General features: G+C 57.9%; 2 protein-coding genes across 6 annotated transcripts in view; both read right to left on the bottom strand.

The window, feature by feature from the left end:
* Positions 1-680: 680 nt before the first annotated feature.
* LOC110475905 (nuclear envelope pore membrane protein POM 121) lies at positions 681-11,277 on the bottom strand. The gene is made up of 13 exons (XM_085557667.1): positions 11,015-11,277; positions 10,728-10,931; positions 10,335-10,493; positions 8,138-8,218; positions 7,690-7,861; positions 6,737-6,828; positions 5,936-6,006; positions 5,129-5,253; positions 4,634-4,736; positions 4,249-4,419; positions 2,179-3,924; positions 1,205-1,333; positions 681-1,010 (listed from the first exon to the last, which is right to left on the bottom strand). The coding sequence occupies exons 1-13, from the start codon at positions 11,260-11,262 to the stop codon at positions 916-918; spliced, it is 3,396 nt and encodes a 1,131-aa protein (XP_085413793.1). The 5' UTR covers positions 11,263-11,277; the 3' UTR covers positions 681-915.
* A 1,658-nt stretch (positions 11,278-12,935) lies between these two features.
* Positions 12,936-23,496, bottom strand: part of HIP1 (huntingtin interacting protein 1) — a 44,218-nt gene continuing 33,657 nt past the window's right edge. For all 5 annotated transcript variants that reach the window (XM_021540378.3, XM_085557670.1, XM_085557669.1 and 2 more), the window contains 22 exons: positions 22,676-22,751; positions 22,097-22,228; positions 21,407-21,504; positions 21,179-21,251; positions 20,658-20,841; positions 20,474-20,562; positions 20,268-20,384; positions 20,078-20,179; positions 18,851-19,045; positions 18,616-18,763; positions 18,438-18,524; positions 18,225-18,332; positions 17,717-17,853; positions 17,500-17,610; positions 17,328-17,386; positions 17,125-17,218; positions 16,691-16,791; positions 16,473-16,578; positions 16,225-16,348; positions 15,727-15,788; positions 15,098-15,209; positions 12,936-14,800 (listed from right to left, as the gene is read on the bottom strand). In XM_021540378.3, the coding sequence (XP_021396053.1) occupies positions 14,790-14,800; positions 15,098-15,209; positions 15,727-15,788; positions 16,225-16,348; positions 16,473-16,578; positions 16,691-16,791; positions 17,125-17,218; positions 17,328-17,386; positions 17,500-17,610; positions 17,717-17,853; positions 18,225-18,332; positions 18,438-18,524; positions 18,616-18,763; positions 18,851-19,045; positions 20,078-20,179; positions 20,268-20,384; positions 20,474-20,562; positions 20,658-20,841; positions 21,179-21,251; positions 21,407-21,504; positions 22,097-22,228; positions 22,676-22,751 (2,326 nt within the window). In that variant the 3' untranslated portion in view covers positions 12,936-14,789. The remainder of the gene's footprint in view (positions 14,801-15,097; positions 15,210-15,726; positions 15,789-16,224; positions 16,349-16,472; positions 16,579-16,690; positions 16,792-17,124; positions 17,219-17,327; positions 17,387-17,499; positions 17,611-17,716; positions 17,854-18,224; positions 18,333-18,437; positions 18,525-18,615; positions 18,764-18,850; positions 19,046-20,077; positions 20,180-20,267; positions 20,385-20,473; positions 20,563-20,657; positions 20,842-21,178; positions 21,252-21,406; positions 21,505-22,096; positions 22,229-22,675; positions 22,752-23,496) is intronic.

Here is a 23,496-nt window from a genome sequence, read left to right as displayed (position 1 = left end):
GAGACTGCCACGGTTGGAATCCCCTGTCCTAGCTGCCTTTTAGTCATGACATGGAAGGGACAACTCCCCAGCATGAGCAGCCACGCAGTGATGCTACTGTCAACACCCAATTAGCTGGGGCACGTCTCCCCCCAAGGACTGGTGCCCCCAAAAAAGAAACTCCAAACAGCAAATCCGGCATAACCAACATGCCGCCACACACACGGTTTAGCTCTTCCTCCAAATTCGATTCAGTGAGTGCAGGAACAGGAGCATGGATAAAGCAGAACTGGGGAGCAGGGTGGGGGCAGCCCACAGCCCCATGGAGCAGCAGAGAAGGGAGAGGGGTGGGGGGGACCCCCATCATCACCCCATGCCTCCAGCCCAGGTCCTGGGCTATGTCATGTCCTCAGCTGGAGGTAGCAGGACATTAGGTCCCAGGGGTGGCACCCAGCCGCACCCATGCCAGTCACCTGCAGCACCAAAACAGAGCCAGGTTGGAACCAACCCTGGCTGTAGGCATGGGACTGTGTTCACCAGGCCATGGGATGACCTATGGGAAAGATTTCAGGACCTGGTTAAGACAGTGTCTGACAGCAGCTCGGAACCACAGCATGTCACTGGCCAAGCTCTGAGCAGGACATGGCCTTGGGGCTGGCTGAGGGCTGGGGAGGAGCACGGAAACAGCTAGAAGAAGCAAATGGGGAGAAATGTACATATTATTAAACAAGGCAAAATAAACTGAGGGAAAGAACATTGTGGATTATGTACAGAAATTTGTCCAGCCTTTGCTCTGGAACTGTTCAAGTAACAAGAGTTTGGTTTATCCAGCATGGTCTCCAGTGGGTGTCAGGGACTGGGCATGGTCTCAGTATAAGGACAGCTCCAGTCCACAGCCCCCCACACGAGAGCCAGTGGAGCCCAGCAGCACTAGGGTTACTTTTTGCGGGTGTGCTGCCTCCGTGCCTGCAGCCGTTGGCGAGTGCCCGTCTTGGATCCTGCCCCGATGGAGAAGGCGGGAGTGGATGAACCTGGAAGCAGAAAGGTTGCTCAGATTGCTGGCTTTGGGATCAGTGCCATCCTCACCCTGGGAGGAACAGAAGGCTTGGCAGCCCTTAGAGCCCAGCACGTCTCCCAGAGAAGCTGGCCCTACCACTGTCCCCAGCCTAAGGGCACACCCTGATCCATGAGCTCCCCAAGGCTGGAGCACCAACTCCATCCTTACCAAAGGAAGTGCTGACTCCTCCAAAGCTTGAGGCAGGAGTGCTAGGTGTCCTGAAGGAAAGGGTGCTGCTCCCACTGCCCACGGCTCCAGGGACAGGTGTGCCCTGCCCAAAGGTGGGCACTGGAGATCCTGGAAAGCAAGACGTCACTGTGAGCCAGGGTTGGCAAAGGAGAAAGAGCCTTTGGGAGCCGGTGGAACTCAAAGGAGGCACAGGATGCTCTCTGGGGGGCTGAAGCATCACAATCCATTCCCTAGAACCAGCCTCTGCTCCTGAAAAGCCCTTTTAATGCAAAAAGTTACACTCTCCAGGTAATCCCAAAGCTCTCTAAACAGCAGTGCCGCACAGAAGGATTTGCCAAGGAGAAAAAAAGACCTTGGCCATTCTAGATCAAGGAGTTGCTCACTGTGGGGCTTTCAGTTCCACGGGAGCTAGGACTATCCAGTGGGGATCTGAAGTCTTAGGGAAACCCTGAGAGCAAGCATAAAGTGATGGCAGTTGCTGGCTGGCAGCATTCCAGCTTGCTAAGGTGTTCCAGTTGGTTCTTAAGGACTCAAGACAACCTCAGCCCCTGTAGGACACTCGGATGGGCAGAGCTGGGAAGCTGGTGCCTTCAGAGGGGCCAATTAGCAGAATTTAGGGATTCCCCTCCCCAGAAGGGCAGGATCCTTACAGGGAGTGATGGGAGTGTCTTCCCTTTGCTTCTGCATGGCAGAAGCACTGACCTCACCAGCACTGTGGATCCTGAGAGCCTTGACATGGTCCATCAGGAATACTACTGCCCAACTCTAGAACCTCAAGATGGCTTGTCTGCTCCCATCCCATCATGGAAATATTCAAGGTCATGCTGGACAGGCCCCTGAGCAACTTGGTCTAGTGGAAGGTGTTTCTGCCCATGGCAGAGTCGTGGATGGATCAATGTTATCTTTAAGGTCCCTTCCAACATGACCCATTCCATGATTCCATAAAGACTCACCTCCAAATGCAGGCTTGCTGTTGGGAGTGCTGCTCATGGTGAAGGCAAAGGGCGTGCTCTGGCCCTGCACTCCCAGTGCACTCTGTGGCAGAGATGAGCCAAAGGGTGCTGCTGCCGGGGCTGGCCCGCTCTGCCCAGCCCCAAAGCTGAAGGCCACAGCTGGGGACCCACTGCTGAGGCCCGGTGTACCCATCCCAAAGGCGCTGGTGGAGGGGCCCGGCTGGGTACTGGCCCCAAAAGTGAATGGAGATGGGGTGGTACCAAAGACAGTGGCACTGGTGCTGCTGCTTGTGGTCTGGGTAGTGCCACCAAAGCTGGATGTGGTGGAGGTGGCTGTTCCAAAAGAGAACACTGAAGTGGTGGTCCCAAATGCTGCCTGGGTGCTGCTGGTGCCAAAGGAGCCCTGGGCACTGGTTGTGCCAAAGGCTGGCTGGGCACCACTGCCAAATGCTGACTGAGCTACTGACTGTGCTGGGGGGGCTCCGAAACTGAATGAGGGGGTGAAGCTGATGGAGCCAGAAGCAGGTTTGCTGGTGGGCACCTGGCTCTCAGCAGCCCCAGTGCTGAAGGTGAGCTGGCTCCCAGTGCTGGGGTACGGTGGTGGTGGCTTTGCGCTGGCTGAAAAGCTGCCAAAAGCTGAAACGGAGGAGCCAAATGTCAGCGGCGCTTGAGCTGTGGTGGCTGCGGCAGAGGTGGTCAGTGTAGTGCTCCCAAATATGCTAAAGCCCACGGTGGTTGAGTTTGAAGGTACCTGGCCAAAGGGAGGGCCTCCTGGGACACTGGTGGTGGCAGTGACTGTGGCTGGAGGTGGCTTCCCAAACTGGAACACAAGCCCTGAGGTGGCAAAGCTGGTTTCTGTGCTGGGAGCAGAGCTGGAGAGGCCCCCAAACAAGAAGGGCTGTGTTGTGCTGGTGGAGGTGGCAGCAGTGACAGTCACGCTGGCGGCAGGGCGAGCGGAAACAGGCGGGTTCGGTCCAAAGCTGAAGACAGGTTTAATGGTGGCATCTGTGGAGGAACTCTGGGTGGTAGCAGCTGTAGCTGCAGTGGTGAAGATGATGTTGGGAAGACCTGTGATTCCTGCCAGAGCAGATGTGGAGGCAGTTGTTGGTTCTGAGGTTGGCTGTGCCGCAGGTTTGAAGGTGAAAGGAGAGACTTTGGCTGGAGATGAAGCTGCAGTAATGCTGGCAAAGATGGGCTTGAATATAGAGGATGTGGAGGATGCTGAGGCAGGGCCTGAGCTTACAGGCACAGTGGCTGTGGTGGAAGTGACAGCCGTGCAAACTGCTGCGTTCTCACTCTTTGGCACAGCACCAAAGATGGGCTTGAAGATGGGGGTTGTGGTGGGGGTGGCAGTGGGCGGGATGGGCACAGCAGTGGATGCAGTGGGTGTGGCAGAGGCCATGGTAGGCATTGCAGTGGCCGTGGTGAGCACAGCAGTGGCTGCAGTCACTGCTGGCTGGCTGGCTGGTGGGGTGTTCAGCATCTCAAACAGAATGCTTGGCTTTGGGAAGGAGGGAGGCTTGCTGGGGGTCTGGCCCAGCTCAGTGAACACAGGAGAGGCCAGGCTGCTGGGGGCTTGCACCACCAGCGCAGGGGGAGCGCTGGGGGCAGGTGTGCTCAATAGAGACACAGGCTTGGTGTCAGCAGAGATGGCAGGCAGAGAGCTGGACTCCAATGACACAACAGGAGCAGGTGGCTGTGCAGCTGACAGAGGAGGCTGGGATGCTGCTGCAGTTCCACTGGAGTCTGGAAAGCAGGAAGAGCTTATTTACAGACAAGGGGACACCTTCAGAAGCCCACCCTTCTGCCAGGTACCCACGCAAGGCTGCAAAGGCTCCCGGAGCTCCCATCACACCCAGCCCTCCATGGTTACCATAGCCTCGAGCAGGACCAGGGGCTCAACATCCCCAAAGGTGTCCCCTCAAGCCCTGCATGCTAGCTCTGCTGCCAGCAGAGCACTTCAACAGAGGGTTTAGTCAGCTGCCTCATGCAGAGGCAACGAGGAGTTCCTGCTGCACCTGCCTGACTCTGCTGGCATTCCACTGTGTCAACTCTCCTCTTCTTCCTCACCTGGCATTGTGGATACAGCCTGGCTGCTCTGCATCTTCTTTAAACTGTCCAGAAGTGAGGAACTGGCATGAGCAGGAGCTGCGGAGGCAGGCAGAGGCCCAGGGGAGGTCACAACAAACACCGGCGGTTTGGACACAGGCATCATCTCTGCAGTGGTGCTGGAGACTGCATCTACAGGGAAACAGCAAGGTGTCAGGACCCACAACTGGCTGTGAGGAATAAACCCTTAGCAGAGCTTCCCAGCAGGCAGGGGAACTGTACCTACACCCTACAGGCAACTTCACCTAACACCACAAGGCATGAGATCTCTTCAGCTGGAAGGCACCAAGAGCACCCCCAGATCTGAGCTTGTTCCTACCCCTCCACATTTCCAGCCCATCCTTACCAGCCTTATCCTCCAAGACACTGTTGAACCACTGCAGCACTGCTTTCTTCTCTGCGTCCAGGTCCTCTGAGGTGATGGAGTAGCCAAGTTGAGGTGGCGGGGGCTGCCAAGAGAGAGCAGCAGCAGCTTAGCTCCTTCCCAGGGAAGCAGGCAGAGCCTCTCTGAAGCTGTACTGGCGACTGTCTGTGGTGAGCCCTGTGAAGCAGGTGGTCCTGCTGCAGCTACTCCAGTCCCCAACTCTGGTGGGCCCCCGGCGTGGCACTCAGGGCATGGCAGGCCTTCCCCAGGCCATTACCTGGTCCGGCAGCAGGCAGCACAACCACACACAGCCCACCAGACACTGGGGCTGGGGAGAGCGTCACTTCCCACTCGATCAAAGACGGGGCCTCCTTCCTGAGGGCAGGCAGGTCAGTGTGCCCCCAGCCCTGCAGAAATTGCAGTGAGCACATTCTATTGCCAGAGCAAGACCAAAGGGGCTGTGAGACAGCAACGTACCAGCAACAGCTGGTCCCCACGGAATGATGACAGCAACGGGATCTTCCGCTTGCGCTTCCCACTGCTTCCCGAAGCAGAAGGTGGGCTCAGGGAATTCTGCTTCTTCCACACTGGTGACTCCACAACTAGAGAAGAAGACAAGTCAGGCTGAGCTCTGGGCAGAGAAGTGTTTGGTTGTAGCAATGGGTCTGTACCTTCTGAACCCACTCTGGGTGGCCCCACTCAGAGGGCAGGGCCAGGGGCATGGTTTGAAACTGAGGACAAGGCTGTGATACCCTGAAGAGCAGATTCACATCCAGTAGGTCCATGACATGAGGCTGGTGGGGCAGTGGCCCCTTCCTAGCTCCATGGATTGTGCCAACACACTGCCTTACGCAAACCACATGCCACAGCTGGCACTATATCATGGGGCCCATCTACAGAAATACAGAGGATTTCCTCTCCGTTTTAGCTGAGGAAGAACTGGACTAAGCTCAGACTGGAATTTGTAAGAGTGCTACTCACACCACTGTAGGTTGTGGATCAAGGCTGACACCTGATCCAAGCTGGGTTGGGAGCTGGAGCTCCCCCTTGCAAGCCAACTCCCAAGCACCTGCTAGCACCCCAACACTGTCAGCACACCCTTATCACTTGGAAATCCCACTAAGGCAGTCACTGAGGCCAGCAGAAGTGCCACTGCCTTGGAACCAGCATAGGGCAAGTTTCCAGGTGACCCCTCAAGCCAATCCCACTGCAGACCTCAGCTGCTTCCTGTCCCACTCTCTTGCCTGCACTGGTGACGTGAGTGCAGTGTCAGGGCACACCTACCTTTCTCTGTCTGCAGCTCCTTGTCTGATTTCACTGGGGTGGAAGTGTTGGAATGATGTGACTCCTCTTCCCTGTGTAAGCAGGAGGGACAGTTATGGTTGACCCTGGGCCCAGCCCTGTCCGCAGGGAGCAGGATGAGACTGAACAGGCTGAACACTTGCACGAGTATCCCTGGTGTTTATTTGCCTCCTGCAAACAGATCTCAAGACAAAAGCTTTGCCCAGCTCCAGGCACAGTAATTGCTTCCTGCTCCAGATTCAGCTTGGCTGAGCCTGTGCACCCTCCACAAGATGAGTCAGCCTCAGGAGGGTAGCTGGGGGGTCTCAGATGGAAGTCACTGCTCCTCGCAGGTTGGACCCAACCAGGTGCTTGTGTCAGTTTTAGTTCTGACATAAGCTCAGGCTCCTCTGACTTGGGAAAGAGGAGAACACAGACTGTGCTCCAAGGCAGGCACTAAAATACAGATCCTGGGATTTGACTTTAACATAGCAAAAAGCAGGGCCTGTCTCTTCCTAATGATCTGGCAATCCAGGCCATGCCCATGCCACCAGGACCATCACCACGGTGACAACTGTGTCCTGAAATCTCTGACCTGGCTTGGGAGTGGGCCAGAGGTGACACAGCTTAGACACACCACAGCACGACAAGGTGACAGGGAGGCCAATTGACACAAGTGGGTCTCTACATCACTACGTGTAGGAGAGGGGTCTGGACTTTCCCAGCTACAGTGGAAAGTGGGACTTGCATTCTAAGATGGCTGGGAAAGACTGCTCTCTTGCTGGCTGGCCATCAGCTGATTACCTGGCTTTCTTGAGAGGCCACTCTGGTGTCTGGGGGCGGGAGGACGCTGGGCTGGACAGAGGGGACACGCTCACACCTCTTCTCTTCCACAGCTGGAATGCAGAGAGATACCAGCAGTAACTTGGCATGGGTCTGGCAGAGAGCACAGGCTCCCTGCTCACCCTCAGTAAGCCCCATTTGCCAAGGTTTGTTGAGCCCAATGAGCTCAGAGCTTCTCCTGCTTCACCAATACTCCCCCCCATATTTTAGGGAGCACAAAATTTGGCCACCCTAAGCTGAATGCACATAAAGAACAAGCAGCCTCCAGAGCTTTTACTGCCCTGGCTGAACGCAGGGAGAGAGTACACTGCTGGGCCCTTGCCTTTGTGTGACACAGGTAGAGGCCACCCTACTGCTTTGGACACCCTCGTGTGTGGGGCTGCTCTGGCAGAAGCCAGCGCCTCCACGCCAGGAGCTCAAAGCAGATGGATTCCAATGCAAGGGTGAGACTCTCTGCAGCCCCAGCAAACCCGTCCCTCCCACCACCTGGAGCAAACCATTCCCCACACAGACAAAGCTCCGTCACAGTCAGCAGGTGGGACTTGGGTCAGAGTGGGAACATATGGCTCCCACACTGCTGACTACTGCTGAAAAGATGTCAGCACAGCAAAACCTTTTTTAATTTTTTTCCTTCACCTGGATCTATGCAGTCTAGCAGGCTGGCCAAGTAGCAGGAGAGGGGGAAAAAAGACTCGTTCTTGGTTTGGTGTAAAAGCAGCAGTACAGTTCAGCCTGGGACTCCTCCAAAAACCAAGTAATTGCTGCTCGGCCCATGGCCCACAGCTCAGCTGTTCCCCAGGGTGGTGACACTGCCAGGTTGAGCCACACTGGGTCCAGACATCCTGCCACACCAGTGTCTCCTCATGAGCCCAGAGCTGGGATCCCAAAAGAATGTCAAGATACAGTGTTCCTACCCGTGTGAGGCCCCGGCTGGAGCTGTAGGAGCTGGCAATGGCATTGCGGATGGAGCTGGGGATCCCACCAGCATAGGTGTTGTTGAGGGAGCTCATGGAGGAGGTGCGAGACCTCTTGTTGGAGCAGTCATCTGGGCAGTGTGAGATGAGGCCCCTCTTCAGAGAGCCTGGCCTGGAGGGGGATGAAAGTTTGATAAGCTCCTCACCTCTCCTGCCCACCAGACCTTTTCATGCAGGGCAGATAGAGGAAGGAAATCCTGCTTAGAAACAACCCTCAGCAGCAGCACACCCTTGCTGTCACAGGGTGACAGACTGAAGGCACAACCACAGTCTCTCTTGCTCTGCCCCAAAGTCAGGCTCTGCAAGCAAAACCCAAGCCCCCTTTTCCAGATCCCAGACATTTGCTCCCTCCCATTCTAGCAGTTGCTTTTGGCTGTTGGGCACTTACTTGGGTATGAGAGAAGCAGGGGCACCATTGGCTATTAATGGCTCAAATGCTGACTGCCCACTTCCACTGCTGTCGTGGCGCCTGTGAGAAGAGAGTGTGAAAGCCTATGACAGTGTGGAAACCTCTCCAGCCTGGGGAAAGACAGGCTGAGTACCCAGAGAGAGATCAAACTTTGCTTTTTTCCTGGCACCCAATACTCAGGACAGAGCTTTCTCCCATCTACACCCTGCTGCAGATTTTCTCTCCCTGTGGGCCTCTCCTTGCCGACTCTCACCCTAAACACCAGGAGCTCCTCCAGCAGCCTGCTTGGCACAGTAGTTTTGCGTAAGAAAAAAAAAAATTGCTTAAATCCATTACTCTAAGCCAAAATACTTCCAGAAATGAGCTGCTCAGTCTTTCTGAACAGACCTGAGCTCTGAAACTCCCACCTCTGACCTCTTCTTAACCAGCGCCTGGGACATTTCAAGTAAAAAACTGAAATCCCCTTCCCACTATGACTTCATGACAATCTGAAGTGCCAAAATCACAAAAGACATCCTCCCGTAAAGTGGAACTAAAGTTGTAGAACAGCCCTGTCACTTGGTCATTTGGCCAGCGCTCCCCTCAAGCCCAGGGCAAGTTGACCCCAAGGCACAGGTGATCCCACTCTCTCCAGGTGACACAGCTCCTTTCTGTCCACCAAGGAAATTTTCTATCTGCAAGCATTCCTCGTGCTTGCCAGACATTAATTCCTTCAAAACTGGCTTTTGTGGCAGAGCTGTGTATTACCATATTACAAAAACAGTTTAAAGAAAAATACTCTGAGCTGATCTTGTCTGTGCACCCATTCTGTAGTTGTCCTGATTGGCTCTTGTGGGGCTCTGATCCAATGAGCCAAGCATCCAGAGATGGGAATTCAGTGCTGACAGAGGTCGGTGTGCCCTGCTTTATCCTGTTCTGTTCCCTGGGCTACCTCCAGCAGCAGCCCCAGTGCAGGACAATGCCCCAGGCACTGCCCAATCAGTGTCTCAGCTCCCTATCCCAGCCCAGATGGAAGAGCCTCCATGGACACAACTAGGAAGGACAAGGCCACTGTTGGAGCAAATCCAGAAAGGAACTACAAATTTGGCAAGGGGACTAGAGCACCTTCCCTATGGGAACAGGCTGAGACATCAGTGGCTGTTCAGCCTGAAGCAGAGAAGATGGTGTGGAGATCTCAGAAGCCTTTCAGGATCTGAAGGGGAAAGGATCTCAAGGAAACAGAAGGGCTACATCAAGAAGTGCAGTCATAGGACAAAGGGGAAAAGCTTCAAATTGAAAGCAGGGTACTTTAGGTTGGATATACAGAATAAATTCTTCCCTCTAAGAGTGGTGAGGCCCTGGCACAGGCTGTCCAGAGAAAGTGTGGCTGCCTCATCCCTGGGAGTGTTCAAGGCTAGGTTGGACAGGGCTTGAAGCAACTGGTCTAGCAGAGGGTGGCAATGGGTGAGCTTTAAAGTCCCTTCCAACCCAAATCATCCTGTGATTCTAGGAAAAGCAGGAGGGTGGGATAGCAAAGCAGTGCTGTAGGTGGTTTGAAAGGCTCTGGCAGACAATGGCTCTCAGGATTTACTCCTTGTCCTTCCTAGGGACACTGGCAAAAACACAGCACCCTCCCTCCTTTGAACTCAGGGATGGAAGTTGCTGACCTTGAGTAACAAAAGCAATAGAAAGTGTCTCATTTACTTGCTCATTTCACCTCCCTCTGCTAGATCAGCTCACAAGGGAAGTGCTTGGAGCTCTTCAAATGCAATGCTTCTACCTGGTAATTCCATCTCTCCTGGGAGCCTGGAGCTGACAGAAGGATGGAGCCCACAGCAGATACCAACATTTCCCACCATGCTTTCTCAGTCTTCAAACCCCTGTGAGGAGACAAGCCACTTCCCACCCAGGCTTCCCAAAACATATCAAGCCAGGCAGGAGAACACACTGGACCCATACCTAAACCACACTCCTGTGACTGCAGAGGAGGACTTTTAGACACAGCACCAAGGGCTGGGTGATGGATCAGCGGTGCTTCCTCTCTGCAGTTCACTTCTCACAGTACTTTTCCAGCCCTGACTCGAGGTCTCATGGGGCCTGGCATGGTCTAATGCACATCCCATTTATCACTTCATGAATAAGAATCCCATTTGCGACCTTTCCAACACACTGGCAACTTGAACCGCTCCCTTTTTACCTTCTTTTGTTCTCCTGATCATTCCCAAAAGTCTGGTCCTCCTCCTCCTCCACAGCCCTCTTCCTGCTCTCCCTGATGGCATTCAGCACAGTCTCCTTTGCACACGGGTCAGGGCTGCTTGTGGCTGGCAAGGCCAGAGGCGAGACCAACTGTTCCAGGCTGTGGAACAGAGCAGAGTGAGGTGTGAGGCAGGCCGAGGTACTTGGTGTGATCCCCGAAGGGAGGACAGAGCTCTCCCCTGCAGCCCTTTCCGGAGGTTTGGACAGCACCATCCCCCCAGCCACATGGCAAGCGCTCGGGAAGGGCTGCTGCTCTCGGGCACAGCCAGCTGGGCGCTCCCCACGGCGCGTTCTGATCCCCACCACGGCTGATAACCGGTCACCCTGTACTCACGCCGGGGAGCGGGCGATGCCGACGGCCGGCGGGGCGATTTTCACAGTGACGGGGCTGCGGAGCGGCCCGGCCCGGCGGGCCCAGGGCGCGCTGCGGGGGGAGCCGCCCTCCCAGCGGGCGGCGGGCAAGCACAGCGGCACGGCCGGCCGGGCCTCCGGCAGCGGGTACCGACGGCGCGGGGCCTGCGGCCGGCAGCGCGGGACCCTGTGGGGACAGAGCACGGTCAGCGCCTCCGACGCGGTCGGGGGCTTCCCCGTCCACTCTACCCCCGTCTTCCCCTGGCCTACCCGGGCTGGGGGCGACGCGGCGCGGCCCTCGCGGCCGGGCCCCCATTGGTGGCGGCTTTGCCGGGCGGGCGCGGCGCGGGCGGGCCGGGCCGCATGGCGCACCAGGCGCCCGCTGCGCCCAGCGCCGCCGCGCCCAGCAGCGCGCCCCGCAGCAGCAGACAGGCCAAGGCGAGCGCCAGCGCGGCAGCCACGGCCAGCGCAGCCCTCACGGCCCCATCCCGCCCCCCGCCCGGCCCCGCGCCCGCCATCGCTGCGCGCCCGCCGCTCCCGGCGTGCTCTGCGGGGCGGGGCTCAGGGGGAGGGACACGCGCGGTAGGCGGGGCTTCCCCTCGGCGCGACGAGTCCTGTGGGCATGCGCGGAGGGGCCGGGCCCCGTGGGTGGGCGGGGCTTAATGGGCGGGGCGAGCTGGGACAGCGGCTTTTGGGGCGGGGCTTCGGCGGCGGGCGGCGCTTCCGGCTACGGCAGAGACGGGACCGAGGGAGAGGCGGGACCGAGGGAGAGACGGGACCGAGGGAGAGACGGGCCGGGAGAGAGACGGGACCGAGGGAGAGACGGGACCGAGGGAGAGACGGGACCAAGGGAGAGACGGGACCGAGGGAGACGGGCCGGGAGAGAGAAGGGCCGGGAGAGAGAAGGGCCGGGAGAGAGACAGGACCAAGGGAGAGACGGGACCGAGGGAGAGACGGGCCGGGAGAGAGACGGGACCGAGGGAGAGACGGGACCGGGACAGCCGGGCCCCCCCGAGCACGGCCGGCCCTGCCTCCGCTGGCCGCCGCCTGCTCTGCGCCGCCGGGCGGGTCTGTTTCAGGCCCCGACCCCGTCCCCACCGCCAAGATCCCGAATGACACGCCTGTCCTCCCCTCTAGTTCCCCAGCCAGGGTCTTCCCCTCGCCCCCCCGTCATCCATCTCCCTTGCCCCGGGCCATGTGCCCCCGGTTCCCACCGGGACTTTCGAGCTTGCCCCACCACGTCTCCTCCACCCAGCTTCCAACTTCCCATCTCCAATCCACAGGCCTCTTTACCATCCCAATTCCCATGTCCTCCCACTCCCGGTCCCTGTGTTCCTGTCCTGTCTCTTAATAACCCCCATACATCATTCCATGACAGCCGCTGTGTCCCTCCCCCCATCGTGTTCCCTACAGTCCCCCTATACTATTCCAGCCTCTGTGTCTCGCTGTCCCAGTTCCTGCACGTCCTCACAGGTCCCAAATCCTGACCCCGTATCTGACTTTGTACCCCATGTGCAGGATCCCGGGGACACAGTCCCACTTCTCTCCAGTCACCACCAGTCCAGCTTGTCCCCTTGTCCCAGCTGTAGGGTGCCATTGCCACCATCCTGCTCTGAGGACAGAGCTGGGAACGGTGGGAAATTCTCTCTGGCTAGCTGAGCCCTTGCGTTCCTCAGGAGACATGGCTACCCCTGGGGCTATCCCACCCTACTGCCAGTCAGCTGTCTCCTGGAGGACAGGGACCATGGCAGGCAGGGACAACAGCAGGGATAATGACAGGGCAGTGGCTGCTGTCACAGGGCTTTTTGCACTCCAGGGGTCCAGGTGGCCCTGGCAAGGCTGGAAGACTCTAGGTGCTGCCCAGGGTGGGTCAACCATGCTTAGGAGGGGACATTCCCCCAAGATCCCTGTCTGTGGACTCCACGGGCCACCCAGCTCTGCCGGGGTGACAGGATGATCTGCATGGCCTCCCCACTGCAGCATCATCCTCCCAGGAAGGGACGACCAAGTCACCTGTGCTCCGCAGGGCTGGGCTGGGACCACATCCTGGTGCTCTCACAGCAAAAAGAAGTGACATGCAGGCTGGCCATGGAGACACGCAGGTGTGGGACAGTGGGGGCAAAGGCTGGAGGTCATCACCAGAACAATACCCAGGTCACCAAGTGATTTTGAGGGCCACTGAGCACACTGATGAGGGCAGAGCCCACAACCCCCTTGAGACACAGGTCCCCTGTGTCCCCCTCAAGCTGCGGGGCTGGGCTGAAGGCTTTATTGAAAAATCCAAAACAAACAACGCGGTCATTATCACACAATGAAAACCCAAATCAACTTGCCATGCAGTGGGGGGGGGGGGCACCCCTGCCGTCCCTGTCACCAGGTGCCATCACTGGAGACACTGCAGGGACCCTCTGCCCACGGCTGGCTGAGACACAAAAGGGACAAGTGGATTAGGCCGAGAGCAGTGCAGCTGTCCCCAAGCCCCCACTGCCACTGTAACCTCTGTGCTGCTCCCCAGCCCCAAGGCCTGAGGTAGTTGGGTGTGCAGGCGAGACTTCCCCCGAAATAGCGGGGAGGGTTTTGGGGCTGTGTGTCCTGCAGGGATGGGATGGTTGGTATTGCGTCCAAGGGGAGCCAGCACGGGTTGGAGATTGAGAAGCAGGCCCAGGTGCCTGCAGCGGGCTGGTGCACAGAGGAGGTGGTCCAGAGGCAGGGCTGGACAGGGAACGGGTCCCTGCACGTGGGATGGCTGCCTGGAGGGATGGCAGGTCCCACTGCTCCAGGTGCCAGCTGGGTGCTGACAGCACCTTGCTGGGAAAGCACACAGTGACAGCCCAGCCTCTTCCCAAAGGGAGAAAGGCCAAATCCCATCCTCAGTACCCCAAGTGGAGGGAGACTGGCCCCAGCGGGGTCACCAGCAGGACTGTGGGGGATGGGGACATTGCTGCATGGTCTGACATCACTGTCTCCACTGCAGTGAGATGAGCTGGGGGTCCTGGAGGTAGCTGATGCCCCCTGCCCTGAGTCCCCTGCTCAAGGCACAAAGATTCCCTGGCTGGTGCCAGCTCCACGGCCACCCCTGCCCACAGCCACGCTGGCCCTGGTCCCCCTGCACTCAAGAGGGTGGGAATGACACCAGAGTGGCACCAAAGTGAGCAGGGACAGGGAGCTGCTTACTCTGACTTTGGGGTGCTCCTGGCTTCCCCCCAAACCTTCTGTGCTGCTGCCCTAGAGTCACCCCCTGTCCCCAGGAGCTGGTGGCTTGTGGTGGCACTGTGATGGCCCAAACCCACACGCAGCACCTTGCGGAGGATTTATTGCTGGCATGAACACAGTGAACTGTCAGGGCAGAGCAGCCCAACTCGGGGGGTGCTTGGGAGGCATTTTGAGGACCTGGAATAAGGGACAGGAGCTCATGGCAGCATCCCTCCTGCTGCTGCCCTTTTCCTAGCTGTTCCTAATACTCTGTCACTGGCCAGGGTATCCCATGGGAACACCACCTCTCAGCCTGCAGCGGCCAAAGGCACTCGGCGTCCCCGACGAGGTGGAGCACACTTAGCACCAAGTCCAGCAGCACCCCAAAGGCTGTCCCACACCTGGTAGCACCCCTGGGGCCTTCAGCATGCTCATTCCCAGGGCGGGGGTACATTCACGTCGAGCCAGGGGCTGGATTAAGGCTGGAAAAGCAGCGAGAGGCAAGAGAAGCCCAACCACTCACTCAGCCAGAGAAGGCTCTAGGGGTTCCCAGAATCTGTGCAAAAACAAAACTAAAGGGTTAAAGACCCCCATGTAGACACCTCCCCCCACCCCCAGCAGTTCTAATAAATACAGGTGTGGTTTGCACCCTCGCCCCGGCTCCGGGGTCTTGCTGGCGGCTCAGCTCTGTTGCTGGAGGCAGCTCCTGGGGGGACACAGGGGATGTGTGCTTCAGGGGGGCTTCTGCACCACTTCCTTGGGATTCTTCTCAACAGACTGCGCCAAGTGGGGTCCCAGGGGTGTCCCCCACAGGGTTCCAGATGTCCCCTGTGGTCTACTTCTACCACTGGTACTAATCTGCAGCTGTAAGTGGGAAGACAAGGTCAGGGGGGTGCGCTGCCCCTCTGCCCCATCCCTCTGAGACCACAAGGCTGCTCTAGCAGCACCTGAGTCCCCTGCCTGGGGATGGTGTAGATCCCACATGTTGGGGTTTTTCCTGTTTAGAGACCCCATAGATTTGCCCATGTGTGCCAACTATCCTCAGGCTTGTGCCAGCAGCAGCAAAACCTCACTGCCATGGATGGCAGGCAGGACTCCTCCACCCTGCCCCACCTTTTCCGGGAGCAGCTGCCCAGCTGGAGCAGGGCTGGCACCACTCACCGTCCTCCACCCAGCCCTCGGCCACGCCGGCCAGCTCGTAGTGCTTCTTCCGCAGCTCCCCCAGCTTCTGCCGCTCCTTCTGCAGCTGGTTCTCCAGCTCCAGCACCCGCACCTGGAGACACGTCCCAGGACATGCCCACCCCAGCACAGAGCTGGGCCAAGCACTCCCCTTTCACACCCGTTATCCCCCCAACATAGAGCCCAAAGACCACAGAGATGCATCCCATGAGCGCTCCAATGAGTGGACATGGGCAGGGGATGGAGCTCAGGTGGGCAACTGCTTGTGCAGACAGGTGAAAGCACAATGATCTGTGTGGGCTTCCCAGGTAGGGAAATTCCCCAGAGCTGCCCCATGCCAGGCAGAGGTGGGTGCTGTGGGTAGCACATGGGGGGCAGGGATGGCCACGGGCTGCTATGTCATGATGGGAACAGCATCAGGGAGGGATCGAGGACCAAGTGGATGTGACTCCTGGGCATACCCATCTTGCTGCCTTCATGCCTTGGGCTTTGCCTTTGCTTGTGCTACCTGGGGGCAGCTGGGTATGGTGACCTCAGATTTGATGCCCCACCCCAGGCAGCCCAAGAGAGACTTGACTGGGTGTGTTTCTCAAAACAAGGGAACCTCCTACCTGCGAGTCCATCTCCTGTCGCTTGATCTGGGTGAGTGTCATGCTGGAGAAGTCCATGCTATCTGTGGAGAAACACACCACCAGCCCCCCTCAAGCTCTGCTCCTCCAGTCACATCCCCCAGCAGTTCCCATGCTGCTGGCAGGGTCTGGCACCATGGGATATGCAGGGAGGCAGTGAGGGGCAACCACGGGCAGAGACCACAGGGGCACAGCCAACCAAGAGTGGTGAGTGCCAAGAGGAGAGGTTTTGGGGCAGGTTTGTGCTCCAAGCATTAGGACCAGAGAAAACAGCCTCAAGTTGTACCAGAGGAGGTTTAGGTTGCCAAGAAAGGAAAATTTGGCAGAGGCTGCCCAGCATGGTGGAGCCACAATTCCTGGAGGGATTTAAAAACCATGTAGATGTGGCACTTGGGGACGTGGTTAATGGTGGGGGAACAGTTAATCGTCTTAGAGAACTTCTCCAACCTTAGTCATTACATGACTAAGCCCAATACTTACCTTTCTCCTCCACTTGAGACTTCCCAGCCTTGGTGGAGGCCACCACACTGGCCGTGGCCTGGGTGACACCCCGGGAGGCTTGCTGGAGCTTGCAGAGGTTGGCGCTGTCTTTGTCTGCCTTCACCTGACAGGAGTGAGGAGGGAGTCACACCCTGCCAGGTGAGCAGACCAGCCCCAGGATTTGGGATGATCACATGGTGCCCCAGCATCACCCTGAAGCATGGGAAGGGGAGCAGCCTTGCTCCTACCTTGGAGGCTGCCACCAGCTGAGCAGTGCTGGCTGCGATCTCCCGGGAACAGACCATCAGCTCCTCGAATGTCCCCTTGCCTTGCACCACCAGGTCAGCAGCGTCACTGCAGGACAGCAGAGAGGAGCTGGAGCATCATCCTGCCGCCCCTGTCCCGCCCCTGTGATGATGGCAGGACTCTGCCATCCTCTCCCTACTCTGGTGACAGGGTCACTTACACCATGACAGTGGCACCCCAGCCCACCGCCTTAGAGGCAGAGATGAGACCCTCGGTCCAGCGTGAATTCTTGGCATAGAACTCCTTGGGGGATGCTGCACCCTGCCATTCGTAAAGGCACAATTAGTTACTGAGCACCCCCAAATCCCTGCTCTGGGGGGAAAGGAGGAAGTTACACTGTCTTTCAGGATTTGTGTGGGAGGTGGGACACACTGAACTTGGGGGTTGTGGGGTCCCCTGTGAGGGAAGGGAGATCAGGACCACCATGACACCCCAGGAACCATAACCAGGATGAGCCCCTGGGGTCGGCAAGGAGCTCCTGGCAGCTGGTGGGGAAGTCCCAGAGAGACAACAGTTGGAGCAGCATGTCCCAAAGTGTGTGATGACCTCCAGCTGGACAAGCACCCCCTTGCTCCCACCCCTGTTCCAGCTCACCCGTCCACTCTCCACGATCTCTCTCTGGAGATCCTTGGAGGCCAGGACCAGGACACGGATGGCCTGCATGAGGCCTGTGCAGGAGCCCAGGATCCTGTGAGACAAACACCACTGAGTCCCCTCTGTGGAGCAGCAGCCCTGCCTGCAGGATCTGTCCCCATCCTGCCTGCCTGGCGCTGTCCAGTCCTCTGATCACCACTCACCTCCCGTTAACTTCCAGTTTCACCCCAGTGTCACCAGCCCGTGACTTGCTCAGCATCTCCTGGTTGAGGGGAGAAAGGCTGTACTGAGCCCCATGTGTCTCTCTGGCCTCTAGAGAGGCCAGGCCCCCAGCATCGTGCCTGTGGGCACCTCTCTGCTCATGGTGACCCTCACCTCAATACGAGCAGATGCTGTTTCAATCGCCATGGCTGTTGCTGCCATCTCCTTGTCCACCAGGTCACCCAGCTCCTCCTCCTTGATGTCCAGACCTCTGGGACGCAGCTCCTGGGGATAGGATGGGATGAAAGGGACCGTCCAGGAGCACTACAGTCCCTCTGGTGGTGCCTGCCATGGCTTGATCCCATCCCACTAGCCCTCCTGGGCCACCCACCTCCCCAATAGCGCTGATCTGGCCCAGGCAGGCTGTCACCAAGCTGCAGTCAGCAGTTGCCACCATCCCTGGGTCTCGCAGGGCGCTGAGGTAGCTCACAGTTTCACTGCCACACTGCTTGCACAGCTCCAGCAGACCTGCGTGGGCAGCATGGGGGGCTGAGGGGGCCACATGTGGGAAAGAGATTTCTGGTTCCTACCCTCCACAGCACCCTGCCTGTGCTGGCCTCTGCCTGCCCTGGTTTCTGCCCACTTCAGCACCCTACTTGCCCCAGCACCCTGCCACCTTATCCCAGCATCCTGCCATGATCCCTGCACACCCTGGCCTCCACGCACCTCAGTATCCTCTTTGCTCTGGTGCCTTCCCACCCCGACATCTGCTCACCCCAGCCCCTGCTCACCGACGCCCCTGCCCAGCCCAGCCCTTGCCCATCCTGACCCCTACCCACCCCAACCCATGCTCACCCTGATCCCCTGCCCACCCAACCCTGGCCCGGGTCAGCACTCACGGTCAGCAGGCTCCACGGGGGCCACGTGGGAGGTCGCACTGCCCTGCAGGAGGGTGTTGCTGACCAGATGGGCGAAGAGTGCCAGACAGGGCAGCAGGGAGCCCACGGCTGTGGCAGGACAGGAGGCACAACCTCAGCCCCCACTGCGCTGCTCACCTGCCCTGCGTGCCAGGGCTGCCCCTGTGCCCGATGCCTGGGGCTGCCACCTCTCACCTGTGCCATCTGCAAGGTACTTGCTGTGTGCGTCCCGTAGCCGATCCGCGCACTCAGAGGCTGCCAGCACCTGGGACAGGAGGCAATCTGCAGGCAGACAGCAGGCAGGGCTCAGCCGGGACCACAGGGAGGAGGCAGGCTGCGAGAACACCACATTTGGGAGCAGCAGGGGCATCACCTGCTGAGCCGGTGCAGCTGATATGAGCAGGATCCTCCATGCGAGCCAGGGCATCCTGCACCATGCGCTCAGCCTCGTGCGTGGTGCCCTGCAGCAGGGACAGCTGCTCCTCGGCCAGGCACTGCTGCAGCACACGCTCTGTGCTTTCCTGCTGGGCCAGAGCCGGCTCAGAGCCCCTGCTGAGCCTGCACCCTCTGGTCTGGCCAGAATGGGGAAGGCAGGACCCTCATGGTACCTTGTCTCTCAGCTGGGTCCGCAGCATCTCCAGCTCTGTCCTGCTGCTCTCCTGCTCACGCCCGAGTGTGTCCCGCAGCTGCTGCAGCTCAGCCTGCAGAGCTGCCATCTTGTCCCAGTGCTGCTCTGCTGCTTGGTTCAGCCTGTCCCTCTCCTGCTCCAGGCTGGCAATCCTAGTGTTTTGCTCCGCTCCTGCCTGGGGGGGGTGTTACATTGCGACACGAAATAACTCACAGAAACAGGTTAGATGTAAAAGGAAAGAAAACTCAAAAAAGAACACTTTATTTTCTGACTCTACTGTATACACAATAGTAAAAATGACAGTGGATTGGAGGGTGGAAGTGCCACCTCTCCAACCACACTGGTCAAACCAACAGCCCATCAATTCTCTCTATCCACAAAAAAAATGCAAATCATTATTTACATGAACATGCATGAGAAAACTCAGTTAAAATATGTAACTATCAGAAGGCATAGAAACTTTTAGAAAAACTTTAAAACTCTTAAAAGAACAGGGCAACAGGGGGGCATGAAACAGCAGTCGAGGCTATGCTGATGGTGAACCCTCCAGTTTGGGGACCCATTCTTTGTCCAGGCTTGGGCCACCCCAAATGTTCCTGCTGGGTGCACCATGGCCTGCACAAGCACAGCTCCCCACACTGAGCAGCACTGATGATCTTATCTGGTGACAACTGAGGCTCCTGGCTTTTTCATTTTCATCAGTGAAAAGACATTTTTATCACAACTGTCACCATCCTGATGGAGGAGTGGATGCAGGGTGCTGCCTCTGCTCCATGCCCATCCTGTTGCTGAGTCTGCCCATCTCATAGATGGGTGACTGCAATTTCCTGCCAGCTTCTGCCTCCTACAAGCCCAGGCACCCCTGCTGTCTTCCACAGCTCTGTGGGCCTGGGTTACCCTCTGGCACATCTTGCAGTGTGATGCCACACCACTACCTGGACTTACAGCAGGCAGAGCTACTGACTGACCCTGTTCTTCCAGGCATTTTTATCCCACCATCCCTGCTGCTAGAATCCATTGCTCCACATACTCAGGAGCACACTCAGGAGCGTGAAGGTCCCCTGTGTCACATCAAACTCACTCGGATGTGGCAAAGATGATGACAGGGAGCTAGTTTTGAGGCCAGTGGTGGGTATCACCTCTCAAATGGTTAAGGCCTGGCTACCCAGCCCAGAGGGGTGCTAGGGGCCTCATCATGTGCTCTCACCTGTGTGCTGGACTCCAGTGTGCCCTGGAGGACCTGCAACTCCTGTCTGCTGGCTGCCAGCTCCCGCTTCAGTGTCTCCAGCACCTCTGCCTGCTCCTGAGACTGCAGCAAGGAGAGAGGTTGGCAGCACTGGTGCTCCATGGGGAGCCCCAGCTCATCCCTGGTGTGTCACCCCCCCATCCCTACTCACCTTCCTCTGTGCCTGCTCGCTCACACGCTGGAAGGAGTCCTCCAGCTCCTTCTTCTCCCGCTCCACATCCCCCTGGGCCTGCCTGGCCACTGTAATCTGCTTGGTCGCCTCTGCATTCTGGCGACAACAGGGAATGAGCTGAGCAGTCCCTGCTATCAGAGGGCACAGCTGAGAGAGAGGATGCTGGGGGTGTCTGGGATGCCCACCTTGCGCAGCAGGTCAGCGTGGTTCTGCACCAGCTCGCTGTACTTCTCCTTCAGTTTGCTGTACCGCTGCTCATTGGCCTGTGCCCGTCCTGCCGTGCATGCAGGGACACAGAGCTGAGCACCTGAGACCCCCTCACCCGGGACTCACCCCCACCCCATGCCAGTGCTGGCACTCCCTGCTCACTCTCAATTTCAGTCAGGCTCCGCTGAGCCTTCTCCGTATCCTCTCGCTGCTTCTTCAGCTCCTCCAGCTCTGCACGCAGGAACTCGCTCTCATCCTGTGCCTGCTGCTTCAGGTGCTGCTGCTCAGCTAGCTCAGCCTCTAGCTCGCTGGCACGGCCCCTCAGCTGCACTGCACCCCGTGCGCTCTGCAGGGATGGGTGGGGGCTGATGGTGCTGTTCAGTGCTTGCCAGAACCACTCAGTGCCCACTGGTACCATCCAGTGCCCACCAGTACTGTCCAGCAGCCCCCACATGGGTATCACCCTGCCAGCCCCCAAGGGCGTCTGGGCAAAGCACAAGGATGTTGGGTAGTGGGCCTGAGCTCAGCCCCCTGACACACCTGGGGACCCCCTGTATGGGGGAAGCCACTGGGAAGAGGGCAGGAGAGAGGTGAGGTCACTATCTTGTCCACCCAGGGACACAGTCACCAGCCTACCCAACATTCCCAGTGGGTCTCATCCTGCCCACCTGGCTGTCACCCACCTCAGCCTTGAAGTTCTCCAGCTCCTCCTTCAGGGCTGTGATCTCCCCATAAAGCTGCTCAATTAGCCGGTCCCTGGGAAGGAGAGACATGGGATACATTCTCAGTGCTATGGGAACACAGCCTGGGAGGGGAGGTGTCCCCTGTGTCACCACAGCTGTGATGCCATTCCAGGCAGGGAGCTCCTATTAGCATCTTGGCCACTCTGCAGCATTGCCAGGATTGCTTACTTGTCATCCTTGTTCATCCCATTCTGGCTGTTGAAATTGAAGGGGTCACAGCTGAAGGAGCTGCCAAAGATGTCATCAAACTTGTTATCAAACAGGCTCTGTGGGAAAAGCAGGACAGACCTAGAAGTGACCTCACTACCACTTGGGAGCCCTTGTCCCTCTATGTCACCAGTGGCACTGCCAAGCCAGCCTGGACACCAGGGCTGGTTCCCCCCACTTCAGGACACTGAATGTGATGAACTTGATGATCATGGTGCATCTGTGGTCCATCCCCACCTAACTCCTGGAGAGAGAAGATTCCCAAAGCCACATCATTGCCTTCTCCTCCCCCTCCCCACTCAATGCCTGAGGACAACCCTTGGTGGAGAGGAGGATGAAGACCTAAAGGTCTCCATGGTAAAGCTCAAAGACAAACCTCTCCTTGCCTGTCACTGGAGGGCACCACACCACTGAGCAGCACTGGGAGAATTCAGGCTAGCTCAGCCCCAGCAGTACCCAGACAGGACACCCAGCATCCAGATGGGACAAGCAGCACCCAGATGGGACATCCAGCAGTTACCCAGCACCTCCCATCTCTCTCCAGTGACACTCCCCAGCTCCCGAGGCCATCCCCACCGTCTCAGCCCTCACGGCAGCACAGATTTAGAGAAATAACCCTCGCTCAGAGCCAGAGAGCTCCTCCTTCCTCACCTGCGAGGCTGCGTCCATCTCCACCAGGTCTGTGATGGGCTCACTGTCGGGTGAGGACGCCTCGGCGGGGATCACCACCACAGGGCTGATGTGCTCTGACAGCGCAGAGGCACGCAGGAAATTGGGAGGGTTCTGGGGAGGGAGCGAAGCAGGGCTAAGGTGGAAGGACTGGCACTGCTGCTGGACTCAAGGCACAGTTGGCTGAAAGTATGCCCTGGAGCCAAGCTGGCCATGCCTTGACCCATGAGAATGGAGCCAGGACACACAGGGATGGAACCAGGACCCACAGGGATGGAGTAGGACCCACAGGGATGGAACCAGGACCCAGAGGGTCGGATCTCAGCAAGAGCTATGGATCAGTGAAAGAGGGGATCCCAGCTTCCAGTCAGAGGGCAGCTACATCCAGTTGGATGACACCGAGTGAGGGATAAAAGAATCCTCAAGGCCCAAGAGCCCCACGCTGCCACCAGACCTAAGAAGCTGGGCAAGGCAGCAAGAGGCTTTTTGGGCCTTTTGCCAGTGCCCCCACTGTTGCCCCTGGGCCCAGGAACAATGAACACAGGGACTGCAGGGTCTCACCTCTGGCAGCTGTGGGATCTGAATCAGCCGCTTGAAGTACTGGAGGTTGCTGGAGCGGTAGAAAAGGTCTTTGAGTCTGTAAGGAGCAGGGAATGGTTAGGGATGGTTCTTGTTCAACCTGGACAACCCTTTGCCTGGCTCCAGGGGTTGTCACCTGGCCACCATACTGCTCTGGAGGGGAATGTGTTTTGTGCTGTCAACAAACTTGGGGCAGGTCCTGGAAGTCCTCCTACTGCTGGAGGGTTTATCTCACAAATCCCAGGCCTGATGGGCAGGGAGAAGGACCTGAAACTTGATCGACCTGGTCTAGTGGAAGGTGTCCCTGCCCATGCCAGGGGTTGTACTTGATGAGCTTCAAAAGTGCCTTCCACTCTAAACCAATTCTTGCCTACCCAAAGTTTTCAGGAGCAGGGGGGCTTCCTGCCTGGAGCCAACACCCTCACCTTCAGTTCTTGCAGGAGCATTCTCCCCAGAAGCAGGGTATCTCCCTCCAGGTCTTAAAGTTTTGGGGAGGAGAGACCCCAGCCACACCACTCCTAGCTCCCACCTCTCCCAGTCACCTGAGCATCCCAGTCAGGATCTTGGCACTGTTGATCCCTGTGCCAAGGTTAGTCTTTGTGTGGTCAAGCACAGTCAGAGCTGCTATCTGCTCTTTGAGTTTGTGACCTCGAATCAAGCTGTCTCTCAGCACCATGACATCCTCCTCTGGCACCATGACATCCCCTCCCTGCTCTTGGTGGCCAGTTTTTGTTTTGGTTACTCTAAATCATCATGTACCAGAGACCACAGCATGTCCCTGCTCACTGATTCTTGATCTCAGT

This window comes from Lonchura striata, chromosome 19 (assembly GCF_050655825.1).
Source record: "Lonchura striata isolate lonStrDom1 chromosome 19, ASM5065582v1, whole genome shotgun sequence".
Lineage (NCBI taxonomy): Eukaryota > Metazoa > Chordata > Aves > Passeriformes > Estrildidae > Lonchura > Lonchura striata.
This window is presented reverse-complemented; position numbering and strand designations above follow the sequence as displayed.

What these genes read in the sequence shown, in the direction of transcription:
- LOC110475905 (XM_085557667.1), bottom strand. Translation starts at nt 11,262, where the DNA reads ATGGCGGGCGCGGGGCCGGGCGGGGGGCGGGATGGGGCCGTGAGGGCT. An exon ending in CCAGCCGGGGCCTCACACGG is followed by an intron (nt 6,829 to 7,689) that starts GTAGGAACACTG and finishes TCTGCATTCCAG; the next exon opens with CTGTGGAAGAGAAGAGGTGT. An exon ending in GGAGCTGCAGACAGAGAAAG is followed by an intron (nt 5,254 to 5,935) that starts GTAGGTGTGCCC and finishes CTTCTTCTCTAG; the next exon opens with TTGTGGAGTCACCAGTGTGG.